General features: G+C 40.8%; 1 protein-coding gene across 1 annotated transcript in view; it reads left to right on the forward strand.

Moving 5' to 3' along the window:
- The first annotated feature begins 7,110 nt into the window (after positions 1-7,110).
- Positions 7,111-13,803, forward strand: part of gpc4 (glypican 4) — a 35,849-nt gene continuing 29,156 nt past the window's right edge. The window contains exon 1 of the mRNA XM_049585571.1: positions 7,111-7,982. Within this exon, the coding sequence (XP_049441528.1) occupies positions 7,826-7,982 (157 nt within the window). The 5' untranslated portion in view covers positions 7,111-7,825. The remainder of the gene's footprint in view (positions 7,983-13,803) is intronic.

A 13,803-nucleotide genomic window follows, 5' to 3' on the forward strand; every position in this document is an offset into this window, starting at 1 on the left:
TTAAGCCCAGCTCAGACCAAAGATTCGCGACGAGATGAGTTGTTCTACAAACCTGCCGGTTCACACCAATGCAACTAGACGAGATGGTGGTATCATCTCTGTGCAACAACTCTCTGTACTGCCGTTCTAATTTCCAGCTTTTAAGGCTAATTTTGTGGCTGTACATAATTTTTAGCTTCTTAAAATATGAATGAGGATAATGATAGTGAGCTACTGGCTACAGGTACATCTGTTGTATTGATGAAACAGTGAAAAGCAGAAACAAAATTAGCATCAGATGGACTGTATTCATAATAATTACGCCATAATAATCTAAATAACCAGCGCCAATTAATCAGTTAACAAAAATGTGTGTGGGCGGGTCATAAGCACACCGTGAGGACAGAAACAGACGGCTTGGCGGGGACGGAGCACCTGCCACAGCACAATGCACCACTATGTAAGTCTCATGTAAAGAGCAACTACACAATAACTACATTTACATGTACAAAATATTCCAGGTTTTGTTCTTATTCTGAAAAAGTCAATATTCCTGCTAAACTGTTGACATGGTTAATGCAAATAAATATTCCACTAATATTTCCATTTATATGCAGCTGTGCATACTCCAATTTACATGCTATTTCATGTTGTTAATCACATCATAATATGAAAAACAATATTTGGAAAGACCATCTGGAGCTGCTTGTCATTTTGCTTCTTTTTCAATATAGGATTTTTTCAAGTTTCCACCTGTGGTGGACCTGTTGGGCCGTGCAAACACAGTCTTGCTCTTTCATTCTGTCAGCCACCTTCTTAAAAAGGTCAGTGTTGTAGTATATGTGAATAAGACTTCCTTAATGTTTCAAAGTGGGTGTGTTTCTCCTTCCAGCCAGAAATGTGGGCTTTTCTTTTGACATGACTCGTATCAAATTCTGAATATTTCCATCCTCAGAATAACAGTGGAATATTTGTGCGCATGTAAATGTAGTCAATGAGGAGGAGACTTCACACCTGACTACACTCATCCTTACAGGAGGGTGTGGTTAGGTGTGGTTTGTTGTGCTTGTGACCACACCCAACTGTGATGTAGTCTTGTACTGCAGCTGCTGGATGGTGGCACAGGCAGGATTTTACTAGAAGTGAATTCTGGGTTCCTTTCAGATGTTTATTTTCCTCTTTTGTAACAGGTCAAACAGATGATGTGAGGTCATGTCACAGTTTTTCCATTACAGCAACACAGAGATCAATATAAGAAACAAATCCTGTCATCTAACACATCACCAGTAAATGTCAGATTTTGTTGTCAGTTCCTCAGAATCAAAGACCAGCGGATAGGTCTTAGACTTTACACAGCTTTCAGCAATCAGGGAGTGATCTGTTGTACAAACAACAGATGCCAGTTTGTACACCAACAGCAGCCACAATACACCAGACTGAGATGCAGCATGTTTTGGGTAAGAGGGATGACTTCTGCTTTTTCCCAAGTGGAAAAACTTCATCTTTAGATTATTACAACTTTATGGTGTTATCTCAACTGCTCTCTGCTCGTACATATAATCCACAGTTACAGTAAGTGAAAAAGGACAGATCCTGCCCCACTTCCCTTTGATAGTTTCTGTTTCACTGGTTTCCATTTTTACAGTTTTCTTAGTTACTCTTGTAGCATTCTACCTCTGGGGTTGTCTGTCCAAATTTTGTGATAACAGGACAGTTACATTTCAACACCCCATAATTTTAATCAAGATAAAACTGCAACTACATTTCCCAAGAGTCTTAGCCATAAACACGCAATCAAAAAAACTTATGGGATGTGTCATTGCTAACAAAATATTCATTTTTGTTTAAATGATAAAGTGTTCAATTTAAACGGAAGAAGATGCCCATTAAAGCCCCATATATGTACAATTTTTATGTTCTTTCTAATTATTTCTGATGCAGTAATCTCTGTGTGTATTTTAAGTCTATTCACTTGGGGTTTTTTTATACTACCACCAGGTGGCGCCAAATTAAGGAATTTTCAAATTATACATGCAGCGACTTTATATTAGCATGCTTCAAGATCACTGGAGTGCCACCCACCTGTCTAGATTGGTTTACCAATTAATAATTGCTGGAGGCATGTTTAATTTAAAAACGGTGTGCACCGTTTTGCTACTTTTTCTGGGTCAAACAACGTGTCCTTAAAATTGTACGCATTAAATGAAGCTAAATTGCAATTTAGTTTGTCAGGTTACATTAGCATATGGACAGAAAACTTGAGTATTATGTTTTAGCTTTTACAAAGTCAACTCTGAGAAAAGACATTGTTAAAATGATACTATTAACTAGTTTAACAAACACTAGCTTTGAATGAGGGACAAAAAAAATAAGACAATGAGAAAGAGCCACAAAAACAAAACAAAACAAAACTGCAGTTCCTCTAATGGCCACTTGGGGCTGGCTCTAGAAGTGACTCACTCCCTATAGACTAAATAAACTCACATTAGTTTAACACTTTGTATATACAGTTATTTCCTTGTGCAACAAAAGCACGGGGTTAGGTTTAGAAAAAACATGGTTTGGCTCTACGTTCACAAAGGATGTGAACGGCAGCCTCCCAGTTGAAAGTCCGGGGTGTGTTGGATGGATCCATCCTCCTCCCCTCCCACCCACTCTATAGGGACTTTCCAGCTCCTTATACTGTGTTGTTACAGGTGTTGTTTCAAACTTGGTCTGGTCTGTCTGGTTGTGTTATAAACAAAAGCACCTTTCGTGGCAGCATGATACTGCTGCTAAAGGTGCCTTTTTGCATCAGGGTCTGACACCAAAATCACTGACAAAGCGATGGTATTTGACGACTTCAGGGGAACAGTCACTTCAGGTCACATCCAAGATGGCTTCAAAACAGGAGTCCACAAACCAACGGCAGACCTCACGGTGGCTACGTCCACATCCATTATATTTTTACAGTGTATGGCTTTGACTCATCTATGCAACAAATTCTCAGGCATTGTTTTTTTTCTCGTTATTTTGTTTCACCCAGTCCCGCCCTACTGCACTGTGATTGACTAATACTATCCCGAACTATGACCTCTTTGTCTTAACCCTAACTGCACCCTTCTGCAGCGCACTGACTTGATAAACTCTAGCCTATCACACCACAGTAGGGTGATAAATAACTGTGCAGTTCTCTGGGGTCTTAATGGAGTCTTAGTTGAAATGTAGGAGGTCATTAACTGAGGTAACAGTGGTAAGCTAGGTTGTTAAAGAAAGGGATGGGAGGGGTAAACTGAAAAACATTAAATGACAGATATCAAAATAACTTCTGAAACAGTTTGAACGCCACATATTTAGGCATTTAGGGTGGAATTTTCCTTTAAGTGTGAGGGGATAATAAGAGAGAGAAAATGGATGGCATGCTGCAGGGGTTATGAATAGGACACACAATGTTGCAAGTATATATGTTACTTTATGTGCTTTTCACCCTCTGATCCACTTCAAAGCCCTTCATGAATCATGTAATTTATGTTTCTCTGGAGTGTGCTGGTAGTTCTCCGAAACCTCAAAGCAGCATGTGAATCATGTGTGTTATTCTCTGGATCTGTATTTCTCACTCCCAGCAGATGATGAACCACTTTGGGCATAAGATCTGCCTCTCTCTGTGGGGTTTCTCTACACCCAACCCCATTAGTTTCACCCCTGGAGTCACCTTAACCAGGTAACAGACGCTCACCCACAGCTCAACAATGAAACAAGGTTCATTAGTCCTAATTGTTTGTGTTTTGTCTCACTCTTTAAAGCCTGTCTACTTTCTTAACAAGGCCAATCACTCACAGCTCCACACATAACACGCCTGTCACTACGAACGCACTTCAAAATCCTGTTTCTGTGTCCTGGCGCTCTGCTGTAACTTTTCACACCCACGCAGCCTCTGCTCCCCAGATCCAGATAAAAACACCATTGTTATCCAGCTGTGCTTTTCTCCCCTGAACTGGATTGCAGCTTTTAAGATGGAAAAGAGAGGCTGATCATTAGGAGATGAGCAAACGCTGGCTGCAGAGAGAGCAGCAGCTCACCCAGGATGGGGGGGGTTATACTCTGAATGCTAATGCGAGGCTGGAGAAAGGGCAAACAGGCCTATTGAAATGCAGAGTTCACGTGTTTTCTTAGGGTAATATTGGGGCAATGTTGGAACGGCAAGCATTATGAGAGTGAAAGGTCAGTTTGATGTTAGTCAGCAGGAACAGTGAGAATAGCTGACTATCAGGAATTGTTGCATTTTCTGCCTGAGTGACTGACTCCCTATGAATATGTATTTCAGCACTATTTCATAGTCACACAAAGATGTTTGGGCTTGGGTACCTTTACGAGCCCGAGGGGTCATCGAGCGGCACATATGAATTAAAATAACAATATAATTCAGGTGCTTGAGTGTGTATGGGTTCCCCAGTCCAGTCCAATTTTTACCAAGCTGGATGGTGAAATTCCTGAGTCGGAGAGAAAAGCCTGAGACATGTCACGTCGTTCAAAGCTCATTCATGTCTAATTACCATGGCACTGGACCATTTTCTTACCTTTTGTTGGCCTATTGAGAGGAGCGCCGGGCCCACGCTCTCCCATGCACACAGCTCCAGCATCCTCCTCCTGCTCCTCAGCAACCGCTGGCTTCCCCTGCAGCAGCCGCAGTCACACAGAATGAATGGAGCCGCCTGAGGAATGTGGACACAAAAGGAGGAATGTCATTTTGCTGAGTGCTACCCCCCCTTAACCAATGAACGTGTGCACACACACAACACACACACACACACACACACACACACAGAAGCCCCACACAAGTCCAGGCATGTTTAAACACAGGGGGTAAAAAGTCTGATTATGACTTATTTTAAATTAAGGGATTTACGGAAAAAGGCTGGATGCAACATTGTGCACTTAATCAAATTCTCTGTGACATATCTGAGACTAAATTTCTGCCCTTTCTGGTTTACAGTGATTATCTTTGAAGAGAGCAAATCTGTGACGGTGATTTTAAGAGGCTGACAGTTAACTTCTCGCATTTCATTGCTCTAACTGATTGTCCTATCAGGGAAAAATAGACTTAAATTGATTTTTCCACTGTTACAAGAAGAAACAAGTTGCAAGGAGGGCAAAGGTCAGAGACAGAAAACAGCATGACTGCAGATTTAACAAACTGCTCCTGACAATAGGAAAAAGAAAAAACCTTGGTGGAAAAAAAGAAAGGAATATGAGTGAAGGAGACATGAGATATTCTTAGCAAGCAGAGGACGGACGAGGATATGGGGGATTTAACATATCTGTTGAACAGATGTCATATTGAAAAGTAACATTTCAGAACACATGCAGATGCACACTCGAGAATTTAAGGATGAAATTATTCAGCCTGAAAGTTTGTAATGAAGGGATTTGTTACAGTTTTTCCCTGATCTCTGTGTTTATCTTTAAGGTGTATGCTGGTGCTTTAACACAAGCTACGATGTGTTCAACAAACGTTTTGAGTGATTTTTGGATTATTCCAAATGCACACCATGACAGCAAGCTGCTCGCATGGTTTGTATGTTTACAAAAGGAATGTATTGTGATGTTCCTGTTCAGTGGGATTAACAATTCATTTATTAATTTTTGTAATACTTTAATACTCTCCATCCACTTGTACAGCTCCACCATGCTTCCAGCAGACTGTTTACTGTAGTTTACAGGACTGGCCGCACTATGACAGGCAGCTGCATATTAAGAGACACAACTGCCCCGTTGCTAACAGCACACAGCCTGACCTGTGTTTGTGTAAGGAACAGGCCTGTAATTTTGACTCCATGGTTACTCTAACACTAGCCAGGTTTTAATCCAAGGGTTTTAAACAAACTAAGATGTATTGGATTATAAAGGCTGAACAGAAATAACACATTTGGACAAAACGTGTCTTCAGAGTCATGTGCCTTGTTGTTATGTAAATCACTGTCATACAATTAAAAAAGGCATTTGGAGAAAAAAAATGTCAAATAAATAATGCCGCACCATCATGAATGGATTCATGATGGTGCAGCATTATTTACTGAAGGCCGCACCCCGGCCTTCATCTTCAAAATTAACACAAATTAACACAAATTAACTGCTGACAAGGGAGAGACTCAAAATGACCACAAAGAGGAACTGCAAAGAGATTCAAAAAACATCAAGAAGAGACACGAAATGACTACAAGGAAACACAAAAGAACCACAAGGAGACACAAAGGAACTACACAAAGACATAAACAGCCACAAGAAGACACAAAGTGACAACAGAGAGACACAAAAGAACCACAAGGAGACACAAAATAACCAAAGAGACTCAAAGGAACTACACAAAGACACAAATAAGCCACAAGAAGAGACACAAAACAATCACAAGGATACACAAAACACTCAAAAAAGACACAAAGGAACTACACAAAGACACAAAACAGCCACAAGAAGACAAAGTGACTACAAAGAGACACAAAATGACTACAAAGAGATAAAAAAACACCACAAAGACACACAAAACAACCACAAGGAAACACAAAAAACTACAGAAAGACATAAAACTACAAAAGATCCGTAACTACTACAAAGACGCAAAACCACCACAAAGTATCTTCTTCCTGTGTAGGATCAGTGTTGGGACCTTTTGCATATCTGTGCCCAGGGGCCCATTGTCTCACAATCCGCCCATATGCTCCATAATGAGTTGTCATTTAATTTAAAATTTCTCATCATGGACACGCTTCAATTACAAAATTAAGTGGTCTTCAACACAGGGATTCAGGACCCCTAAGGGTCCCTGGGGTGTTTCGAGGGGGAGGAGAGAAAGAGCTTTATATTTAGTAATGATGTCACTTATTTTACATTAGGGCAGAGGTGTGGTTAAATGGGTTTATCTCTGTGGTTATCTCCAGTCTGACTGTAAAAACAGATAAGGAAACCCTTTCAACATCAGGTCAAATGGGGCTGTGCAGTTCTGCTATTAAGGTGATTTGTGACTTTGAGGACTTGTGGTTATCTACAGTTTCCTTTCCTTGTGTCATGTGGACCAGTAATAAGTCTTCATGTTATGCCACAGTGTAGCTCCACCCTTAGCTCCAGTCCTGATTTTCAAGACTGGTTTCCACTCGTCTAGACACTGCAGAAGGAGAGAGATCCAGGGTTTTCAAGTCCCTGCTCCACGCTCCACCCCTGGTGTTCCTGCTTTCCAGGTCTTTGTCCCCGGAACTTGCACTCACTCCTGGGTGTCCACTAGGGTTTTCTGCTCGCATCTGGATCCCAGTACGACTAGCATACAGTCCAGAGTCCTGTCCTACAGAAACCACGGCCTCTCCAAGTTTGGAAAGAAAGCAAGAAAAGAAAGGAAGAAAGAAGAGAAAACACCTTCCCGGCAACTTTCCACTCTCCTCCCGTGGTTTACACTTTCGTCGAAGCTGTGAAGCAGCAGTGTGTTTCTGAGATTCCTGCCTGCAGTTTGAAAAAGTTTTTACGTGTTTTAAAACTGTTGTTTCGTTGCTTTTTCGTGTTTTTTCGATCGAGTCTGGCACTCGATATTTATCACACACACCCGTGCTTTTAAGCGGACGACGTTTGGACAGTGTTTAAGGTCGTTTTCGGTGTTTTTTCCTGCCTCAAAGTTTCAGAGGTGGCCTCAGAGCTGCTGCTGTGAATGAAGTATCTGTTGAGCTGAAGAAATCAGCGCGTCTCCATGAGGAAACTCAGCGTGGGAGTCGCTCAAACTTTGTCCTAGCTTACACACACACACACCTGGGCGATAATATAGATAGCTTAGTTTTATACTTTTTTTGTGCTGGTAACTTTGTAGTTTGCTTTAAACGGACATAAAATGAAGACGCTATTGGTGTTGTGTGTGGTTTGCACGCTGGTTGTGTTGTCTGTGGCGGTGACTGCGGAGCAAAAGTTGAAAAACTGCAACGACGTCCGTGCTGCTTACAGCTCCAAAGGCTTCAATGTCAACGATGTCCCCAACAAAGGAGTCAACGGTGAGTCCGTGAGATTTAAGCTTTTAAACCTGTTCTTTTAAAACCTCAATTACTGTACTCCACAGCAGTGGTTCCCAAGGTGGGGGCCGGGGACTCCCCACGGGTCCTACAGAGGTCTCCTGGTGGTCCTTAAGCTAGCTAATGAGAACATTTTAAGCTAGCTACATGTGTGAGGGGGTAAAGGTCAGTGAGATTCATTCACAGGTTTCTGCTGTAACATTGTTAGCTTCTGTAATACAGAGGAGACAGTCGGCTATTTGACGCCACAACTCACTTTAAAAGGTTTTCCAGATGTTTGTCTAGAAGACCATATCTTATGAAGCATTTTAAAGTTTAGGAGTCGTTGACATGAAATGTTTGAAAGGTCCTACAACAAACAGTTAAACTGTCACTTTTGTGTAGGGACAGTTTGTGCTTCTGTCAAAGTCTATGTGGAAACACAGTTAATGGGATAGTTCAGGTCTTTTTGAAGTGGGGTTGTATGGGGTACTTAGATGTAGATGGTATATTACATTCAGCAGATGCAAGTCGGCACACTCCCAGCATTGAAAAGCTAACACAGAAGCTAAGCTATGTACAGCTAAGGAGGGGTTAGCAACAAAATATATTTCAGCCACCTAAAAAATGTAGCATCAGTTTAATTGTACACTTTACCGAGAGTATTTTCATGGCTTTAACTTAATGCCAGATTGTGATTTCCAGTTGGAAAATGAATGAATGAATGAATACATTACTCAATAAAGCCAGACTCCATTGAGAAAACCAGTGATTTAACATTGCTGAACACAGGAGCTGCTGGTCTACCACTCCCTCTATCAGTGATTTTGTTTGTGTTATTGTGTGATTTTGTTGTTTTAAAGGGTGGTTTTGGATTTGCTAAAGTCACACATTAACACAAACATACTGATCGAGGCAACCAGGCAGCGGGGTCCATGTTCAGCAAGCTGAAATTACTATTTTTGTCAATAGAGTCTTTAAAGAAAGCACAGATGAGGAACTGAAACTGTGAGCAGCTTTCCTGTCATAACTCAGTATAGCGTACACTTGAACTTATTTTATTTTTTAGATGGCTAAATTAATTTTATTGCCGACCCCATCCAAAGTAGTACATTGGTTAGCATCTGTGTACACTGACAATGGATAAGTACCACATACAACCCCACTTCAAAAAATCCAAACTATCCCTTTAGTCTTGCAAACATGGGGCTTTTTTTAAATGTTAGATTTCACAGTACATTATTATGTTCAGGGGAAAGTAGCAGCGAAACATTTGGGCATGAATTCTTCAGGCTGTAAAGCACTCCTCTACTCCAGCGTGTAAATATAGTCCTCATCTAGGAAATACTTGTAGGTAATTCATAACAATAAAGAGGTATAATCAGCACACAGGCTGTGCTCCCCACTGAAAGAAGCCAGGCCTGTGTTTATTTCCAGGCTTCCTTAGCAGGGACTCCTACGGCTGTGAAGTGCAGACAGCCTGCAGTGATTTAGTAAACATTCCTGTGCATTGTGAACAAGGCTTATGGATTTTTTCCCCTTCTAGGTTTGTCTGGTTTTGTGGTTTTAACATTTTCTATGTAGGCACATGTTGTACTTCTTTATCTTCCTCTGCTCGGATTTGCAGGACAGAAAGTTATGCAGCGCTGAGGACCGCTTGGTGATAAATAGGAAGTGCTATTTTAATAGTCAGACAGAGGTGAGAAGGCAAATCAATTTAGCTAATCATGAGTTAAACCCAAGTGATGGAAACTGACGTAGGGGGGCTTTTACAGTGAAGGCTTGAGGGGAGCAGGGGAAGGGGGTTGGGGTTTGAAATTCCACTGCGCCCTGCATACTTTAAATCCCTCCCTTCTCTCATTTCCCTTTCATTTATATGGTGGTTAAAATGAATATGCGCACATATATTCAAACCCCTAAATCCAGTCCAGTTTGGTTGCCAGTTTTGCAGTGGCTACAGCATGACGTTCTTCGATTAAAAAGTATAGAAGTAGGTCATCTTGGCGTGGCCACTGTCATGTTGGTGTGTTGTTTTCCTTCATTTTAAAGTCGTTTCCTAATGTGTAGTTATCCCAGTGGAATTAATAATTAGCTTTTCTCCTTTTCCTCATGGACTCTCTCACCTTAAACCGTTAAGCTGTTTAATTTTGGCAACGTGATCACAGCATTATTTCATCTGACAAGGGTAACCAATTTGTATGTGTCCTCTTTATTGTACTGATGCCCTTTATTAGTTTACTTTGCATAGTAAGAGGATGTTCAGACTGTTTTTTTTTCTGTTGACAATGGCTCATTAGAATTTGAGCTGAACGTAACTGTCAAGGGCTGAGGACTTTTTTTCCCTCCAGGGTTTCACACAAGTCTATAGGTCCTTTTGTTTTCCGCCTGTATGTCTTTGTGATGCTAAATGTCATTGAGAGTACCCCAACATGTCTGTGTTGGTCGGACTTAATTGTCTTGCATGTCTTGGTTTTGAAAGAAGGATCTAAATGAAGGCAGTTTTATTGTGCAGGTTTGTGTGCTATACACACGTGCCTTTTTCTTACAATAGATTCCTGGTGTATGTCTGGGCCTTAGGCAGGGCCGACCTCAATGTGCTGCTCTTTGTCATTGAAAGAGACTGAGATAATTGATCCATAGAAAGCAACAAGGTCTACTGTCATTAGAAAGAGTTGGGGGGGGGAGAAGCCCTGCGCTTTTGAAATGTTTCATGTTGCTGGGGAGAAATGGCTCCAGATGTGCAGTCTGATTGAACTTCAGTCATGTTTGTCAGAGCATCACTTCTACGCTTTGTAACAGGTCGAACTCCAAACATTAACTGTCTCCTTATCATAACACAATCTGTGTTTAAATTGAACTGGATGTGAAGTTGCATATGTATTTCACAACTTTAGTCTGAACAGTTGATACTTTAAAGACGCAGTTCACTGGAAGAGGTTGTTTCACTTCTCATCCCTGCAGAAGTTGAAATAGCCAGTACCTTACGCAGAAGTTGCAGTAAAATAAATTTGTTCCACTTGAGACTAGTGGTTGTGATCAGAATATTTCTACCAAAATAATGGGCCTTTTTGACGTAAACCATAACTGTGCTGACTTATGTTGCAGAGAAGACATACTTTGGAAATTACACAGTATCTTTGCCAGTTGTCACAGAAGTAGTTTTTGACATGTTTACCTCCTTTTGATACGTGAATCATAAATCAGATTGGGGGAATGTGAGTCTTATTGGAGACACGGGATTCAAAACTTGCCTTTTTTAACCACAGACATCTTGTGTTATTGTTGGCAGCACAGAGATAAGAATGTTTGTTACCATTCAAATTACCAACGGGCTCAGCTGAAGCCAGACTTGAGATTCAATAAAGATGTTTTAATGCAGTAAAACTAAAATGGAAACCCTGATTGCTTTGGCACAGACAGAATTAAGTGATACAGAGGAACAGCAGGCTCAGTTGGTAAATTCCTTGTTGATCCCATGGTATCAATCTTTTACCACTCACGTGGAAGCAGTTCAAGACCTCATTTCTAAGTTTCTTGTCTGCTGGATGACGATTTGTTTAGAGCCTGTGGTTGAATACCTCACTTAAATGGGAAATAAATGATGCTCACAGCACTAATGATGACAGATAAATAATGTCAGTAATCATACAGAATGTAAACGGTGGTTTTACTGTATGAACCTATCAGCTAATACCAGGCGGTGTTTATTTTTCTTAACAGTCATATTTGATACTGTGATAAATATTGAAAGGTATCTGATAAATGCTGTTGCACAGTTGTAACAGGGACCAGCTCTTCGGGTTCACCCTGAAGGCAGAGCAGTTAACACCAACCAGATTGATTTCTGCCATGTCAAAGGCTACTCATTGCAGGGCTGGACACTGTGCTTCCCCTTTTTGCAGCTCTTCAAGCAAAATCTGTTTTGGTTTACTCTGGCAGTCAGGCTTGATGTCATGCTTCAGGTATGGAACAATGGCAGAGATCAAAGAGTAGAGGGTCGTCTTCCCTCCCTTCAGCGCAAGGAGCGTCCCCTGCTCATAATCAGTTCAGTGCGTTATGACTGAAACTCAAAGCGCGCATGACCTCAGTGCGTTGGCCTCTCTGTAAGCTTGAGACATTCTGCAGCCTCACATTGTGAGGGCTCTTTCCCCCTTCGCCGGTGTCTGCATGCCCTGCATCATTACGGTTTGGGAAATAACAGGTTGTGTTATTGCAATGACATTCAGCAGATAAGATAAGAGCAGGGAACTGGGGCACATGCAGTCTGCAGGAGCTTTTATAGCTCAAAGACCAATATTTGAGTGGCTCGGCTCTGCTCTGCTCAACTGTGGCGTGGTATTTTAACACCTGTAATAATTAACTAATAAACTACCAGCCAAGTGTCCTCCTCGCCTCACAAGGTCAACCTCATAAAACTCAAACAGGCCTCTTTGTTTTATGTGAAACACTTTGCAAGTCTTATCATTAAGAATCACTGTAGTGCCGCACATAGTGATGAAGTTTAATTTCCAGTGATTTCGAAAAGTGGTTGTAGAAGATTACAGAACTGTCTCTGCAATAGTTGGTACATCGCCAAACGAAAAGTTCTCACAATAAGAACAAGAGCAGCTTAGAGAAACCCAAAAGTAAGCTTTTGTAATTAGTGCATTACTTATGTGATTGTTCTACACTGACATCTGTTTGAAACACCCAGCCTCATCCTGTTCTTTCACTCAGCGACATCAGGAGTCCAAAACCTGTTTGTTTATCAGTTGTACATTGAAACAACCACTAATGTGCAAATAGAAAGTAGGTTATGGTGCAGCTCATTAACAGATAAGTAAAGTGATGTTTTCCTGAAGAATCCAGAGTGGCTTTTAAGATATTGCTCATGGATTTTAGATGGTCTTTGTGTAGTCACATGAAGTTGAGATCTATCTTTCTTAACAGCCCATATAAAGTCAGAGAATCTTACATGAAGGCATATTATGTATGGCAAAAGGCCAAAAAAAAAAGTTACTGAAGAAGTTGAGGAGTAATTTCATGTTGTTTTTTTGATATATTTTGTTTAAAAGGCAGCATCGGCTGTTTGTCTGCATTAACTAGGTGTTGAAATTAGAAAAAAGTGTTGAAACACATATGTTTTACTTCCCAGTCCCAAAATTGTAACTGTGGGCTACGTCTTTCAAACAGTGCCACAAATTTAAATGCTCCTTTTCTTCTCTCTCAATTAGTACATGAAAGAAGAACAATGTTTTCAGCCCAAACTGGTTTTCCGACAGATATAGAGGGATCAAACAGATTCAGGTGTGTCATTTGAGAAACTTACTTAGCCCCACCCATAGGTGTGGTTACAACCAACGCTACATTCACACGTGCAAGCATGACTAATGATAGTAATAATGAGTTACTCACAGTGCATCAAAACTACACTTAAGATTAGACCTGGTATGCATGAAAAATCACTTAAAACCATTACAGTAATGGAAAAGCATCAGTCTCGAATCAGCGGTAAGCTTCAGGCAGAGTAATGTTGAAATGTGGATTTTTTAACAAAAGAGTGCCATAACCATTTACTTCTAAAACAAAGTCATAGTGATAGTTTTCACAAGAATTGTCGTATGGTTGCTTTGAGTCTAAATAGAAAGTTCTTTTTAGCACAACATCATTTTGTCCCGAGAGGAATAAGTTGCACAAACATTAATATCAATGATTGATTTGAAGGGAAAATTAAGAAAACGTGTGTGGGGCGGTGGAGATTAAATAAACACCATGCATTAAAGCCAAAGCATGCACAGTAATCTCTGATAACATTCCTGAGCGATGGGATAGACTTCTGCAGCTT

This window comes from Epinephelus fuscoguttatus, linkage group LG9, assembly GCF_011397635.1.
Source record: "Epinephelus fuscoguttatus linkage group LG9, E.fuscoguttatus.final_Chr_v1".
In the NCBI taxonomy this organism is placed as follows: Eukaryota; Metazoa; Chordata; class Actinopteri; order Perciformes; family Serranidae; genus Epinephelus; species Epinephelus fuscoguttatus.